This window comes from Chionomys nivalis, chromosome 9 (assembly GCF_950005125.1).
Source record: "Chionomys nivalis chromosome 9, mChiNiv1.1, whole genome shotgun sequence".
Lineage (NCBI taxonomy): Eukaryota > Metazoa > Chordata > Mammalia > Rodentia > Cricetidae > Chionomys > Chionomys nivalis.
Window position 1 is genome coordinate 62602986 of NC_080094.1, and position 2343 is coordinate 62605328.

Genomic DNA, 2343 nt, shown 5'->3' on the forward strand with positions numbered 1-2343 from the left:
TTTTTTAATGAATGTGTTAATTTAAATGTCATCAACAGTTTGTGAAAATATTCTCTTTTTAAAGGTTCATTTAAAAATTACTTGTAAGTGTCTTTGTGATTAAGTTCATGTTTCATGTTTGTGCAAATTCATGGAAACCAAGAGGTGTCATTTGACTTTCAGGAGCTAGACAATATACTATTTTAAGCTACTTGAGTGGATGCTGAGAACAAAAGTGTGGTCTTTTGAAATAATAGCAAGTGCTCTTAACTGATGAGTCATCTCTCCAAACCCTAATATCCCCTTTTGAAACCCACCTAACCTTATTGTCTTTTGAGTTTTTGATAAAAACTTTTGTTACAGGTGTTAAGTCATAATTCAAACTAATTTATAAATTCAGATTATTGATTGTATATAGAACTTCCTTCTCTCACACTACTTACCTTAAAGTCAGTTTCAATGCTGCAGTAAAATAGATTTTCATAACTAGGAGATTCTCCTATTCTAATTATAAAATTATAATTTATAGTTTCTCACATTTCCTCCTTCAGGTAGTACTGCAAACAAAGCCAATGGAAGGAGAGAATCAGTCTGTGGTGTCAGAGTTTGTGTTCCTGGGACTCACCAACTCTTGGGACATCCAATTATTCCTCTTTGTGTTCTCCTCCATGTTTTATGTAGCAAGCATGACAGGAAACTCCCTCATTGTGTTCGCTGTGGCTTCTGACCCTCACTTACACTCTCCTATGTACTTTCTGTTGGCTAACCTTTCCTTCATTGACTTGGGTGTTTCTTCTGTTGTGTCCCCCAAGATGATTTATGATCTGTTGAGAAAGCATAAAGTCATCACTTTTAGAGGGTGCATCACCCAAATATTCTTCGTTCACTTTGTTAGTGGTATGGAGGTGATTTTACTCATAGCCATGGCCTTTGACAGATATGTGGCCATATGTAAGCCTCTTCATTATCTGACCATTATGAGCTCAAAGATGTGCATCTTGTTTTCAGTGGCCTCCTGGGTGGTTGGCTTTATCCATTCTCTCATTCAATTGGCTTTTGTAGTAAACTTACCATTCTGTGGACCAAATGTTTTGGACAGCTTCTATTGTGACTTTCCTGGGTTCATCAAACTTGCCTGTGTAGATACATACAATACATACAGACTGAATTTACTGGTCTCTGTCAACACTGGATTCATGTCTGTAGGTTCCTTCTTCATACTGATCATTTCCTATATTGTCATCATATTTACTGTTCAGAAACATTCTTCAAGTGGCTCCTCTAAGGCTCTGTCTACACTTTCAGCTCATGTGACTGTGGTGGTCTTATTCTTTGGCCCTGTGATGTTCATCTACACACGGCCTTCTTCTTTCACACACTTGGACAAGTTTCTGTCCATATTTGAGGCGGTTGTCACCCCCATTCTGAACCCTGTGATCTACACATTCAGGAATCAAGAAATGAAAAAGGCAATGATGAGAGTATTTAAACATATAGTGGGTTGTAGACAAATAATTAAACACTTGCTCTCTGATAATTCTTAATTGCATATAAATGTTCCTTGTTAACCAGTATTAAAGAAAAATATTTCCTTGAAAATTTTGGTATGTTTAGTCACATTCATATATATTTTACTTTGTCTTATACTTAGTAAGAATGGCAATATATCATTTACTTAAGTAGTGAAAATATAACAAATCTAAATTCATATGAAATAGTATTTTCCTGAAGAAAGCTCTTAGACATAGCAGAGGGGATGTTGTTTTAAAGTCTTCAGGTAAAGAAATATTTTCCTTCTACTTTCCAATAATTATTCTCTTTAATTATGTTTCTTTGTATTCTATATGTGCCTGAAATACTTATAAGCAGAATTCAAGAAATACCAAATATTATTTGTTAGGACTCATTTAGCTTCATTCACATTTACAAGGGTGGTCCAACGTGATTAAAGTCAATAAATGTGTTTTATCACATGAAGAGTCTCAAAGTCAGAAACTACATGATCACATCTGAAAATGTAGAAAAACAACCTCTAATCCAATTCGTGATTTCATGATTACAGTTATGTATGAGCTATCATTAGAAGGGAGCTATCTCAAGACAATAAAAGCTATACTCTATAAATCAATAACTAACAACATAGCAAATGAAGAAAAAGTTTTGTAACCCTTTATTTAAAATCAGAGGAAAGATATCCTGCTGTTATTCAATAATATGATTTGATTATTAACTAGAGCAATAAGACAACAGAAAGTATTAAAATGGTATTGAAACTCTGAAACTGTCAGTGGAGAAAGTAGATAGGTATATTAGGTACTTTTGTTGCTGTGACAAATACCATGAACAAAAGCATCTAATGGAAGG

The 2343-nt window shown here is 34.2% G+C and overlaps 1 protein-coding gene across 1 annotated transcript; it reads left to right on the top strand.

Annotated features, from left to right (window-relative positions):
• The first annotated feature begins 536 nt into the window (after nucleotides 1–536).
• LOC130881711 (olfactory receptor 4F3/4F16/4F29-like) lies at nucleotides 537–1523 on the top strand. Its single transcript, XM_057781452.1, has one exon. It carries the CDS (start codon nucleotides 552–554, stop codon nucleotides 1521–1523), a length of 972 nt encoding a protein of 323 aa, XP_057637435.1. The 5' UTR covers nucleotides 537–551.
• Nucleotides 1524–2343: the final 820 nt, after the last annotated feature.

Excerpts from the sequence above, each read along its gene's own strand:
- LOC130881711 (XM_057781452.1), top strand. The coding sequence starts at position 552 with ATGGAAGGAGAGAATCAGTCTGTGGTGTCAGAGTTTGTGTTCCTGGGA.